This window comes from Arachis duranensis, chromosome 4 (genome assembly GCF_000817695.3).
Source record: "Arachis duranensis cultivar V14167 chromosome 4, aradu.V14167.gnm2.J7QH, whole genome shotgun sequence".
Lineage (NCBI taxonomy): Eukaryota > Viridiplantae > Streptophyta > Magnoliopsida > Fabales > Fabaceae > Arachis > Arachis duranensis.
This window is the reverse complement of record NC_029775.3, coordinates 83,810,594-83,812,483: the sequence shown is the minus strand read 5'-3', so window position 1 is coordinate 83,812,483 and position 1,890 is coordinate 83,810,594. Positions and strand designations below refer to the sequence as shown.

At 38.2% G+C, this 1,890-nt stretch overlaps 1 protein-coding gene across 1 annotated transcript; it reads left to right on the top strand.

Moving 5' to 3' along the window:
• Window positions 1–458: 458 nt before the first annotated feature.
• Window positions 459–1,167, top strand: LOC107484796 (uncharacterized). Its single transcript, XM_021141593.1, has 2 exons — window positions 459–1,040; window positions 1,156–1,167. Exons 1-2 carry the CDS (start codon window positions 459–461, stop codon window positions 1,165–1,167), a joined length of 594 nt encoding a protein of 197 aa, XP_020997252.1.
• The last annotated feature ends 723 nt before the right edge of the window (window positions 1,168–1,890 follow it).

Genomic DNA, 1,890 nt, shown 5'->3' with positions numbered 1-1,890 from the left:
ATATTCATACTTTTTTTATCTTACGTTTGATAGTTATAGTTTAACTCACACGCAAGTTGTTCTGTTTTCGGAGCATGGCGCTTTTCATTTTGGCGATTTTGTTTTACCCATTTTTCAAGGCTCATAGTCTAATATCTTCTTTCTACTACTATAAGTATGTATTTTATTTTTTTTAGAAATCGTAATACCTCGCCATCTCTGCTTTATGACTTAAGCGTAAGGCTCTGTGTGGTAGGGTGTTACATTATGGTATCAGAGCAGTTCGTTCCTATAGAGCCTGAGGGTGGACTGATTATGCTTCTGGGCATACTCTGGGTGTGTGTATGTGCTATTAGGATATCTGATTGATATATGTGGCATAAATATTCATGAGCATGCATTTGGAACTTAAAGCATTAAACTTGCGATATTGAGATTGATCAACTTAATATCACTTGTTTGGTGTGAACAGGGACCAAATGTCGTCTCGTGGATCCGAACGAGGTATACGGAGAGGAAATCCCGTGGTTGAACCAAAGCAAGGACGTCGAGGTGGAAGCTCTAGTGCTGGTACGAGTAACGTAAGTCGATACTATAGGTCAATGACCCTTACTGATTTCCTCAAGAGTGGTCCACCTCGGTTTAACAGAAACGCCAATGCCCTGGAGGCTGATCAGTGGTTTCGAAAAGTGGAGAGGTTTTTGTACACTCAGCATGTTCCTGAAGTACAGTCAGTAGAGATAGTGACTCATATGTTGGAGGGAGATGCTCAGAATTGGTGGCAAGAATTGTGTCATACCTTGCAGGTGGAGTTAACGGATGTCCCTTGGAAAAGATTTAAGACAGAGTTTTACGGGAGATACTTCTTGCATGCGTTTCGCATTGCAAAGGAATTGGAGTTAATGCAGCTGAAGCAAAAGGATATGTCCGTTGCTGACTATACCCGTGAATTCGACAACCTGTGCCGTTTCTCAAAAACTTGTCAAGGAAATCCAGCCGATTATGAGGAATGGAAGTGTGCTCAGTATGAGAAAGGACTAAGGAGAGATATCTTTAATTACGTATATCCACAAAAGCTAACAAATTTCACTGAGTTAGTTAAGAAGAGCCAGCACGCAGAGGATTGCTCCATGAAGTGGACACTGCTACAGGAAGGTTTTGGTGAGACCACTCCAGAGGAGCCGCTGATGATTGGATTTTTGACGGTTTAGAATTTCACTAATGAAATCTCGTTGTAAAGTATAGTTTCTAAACCAAACAATAATCTTTTCATACAAAAAGTTGTTTGTCACTAGTACAAACCCCTAAAATTTATAAACCGAAGTATTCAAACCTCGGGTCGTTCTCCCTAGGAATTACAATAAAGTGTCTTGTTATTGGTTTGAGTTGTTTTGGGGTTTTGATAAGAGGCATGAAAGTAAATGGCAATGAAAGTAAACTAACAACTTTAAAAGACTCTTGGCAAGGTATGAAAACTAGAAGTCCTATCCTAGTTATCCTTCTCAATTGTGATGAGAATTGTTCATTACTACCACTTAGTTAACCTCTAACCATGAAGGAAAGTCAAGTGGATGAATCAATTTGATTCCTCAAGTCCTAATCAACTCCTAAAGGAAAGACTAGCTTTAGAGGCATTTAAATCAATTAGCAACTTCTAATTATCAATCAACAAAGGAATTAGATAACTCAAGAGTCACTAATTACTCTACCTAGGCCAAGAGGAACAAAACCTACACTAAAACCCAACCAAGCATTTCATCAAACACTTGGAAGGCATAAAAGAAAAGCATAGTAAATTGATAACAAGAATAGAATCTAACAACAATTATTGCAAAGAATTAACAACAACAATCAAGGAAATCACAATTATCATGAATTACCTCAAATTGCATTATTGAAAGAAAACAAAGG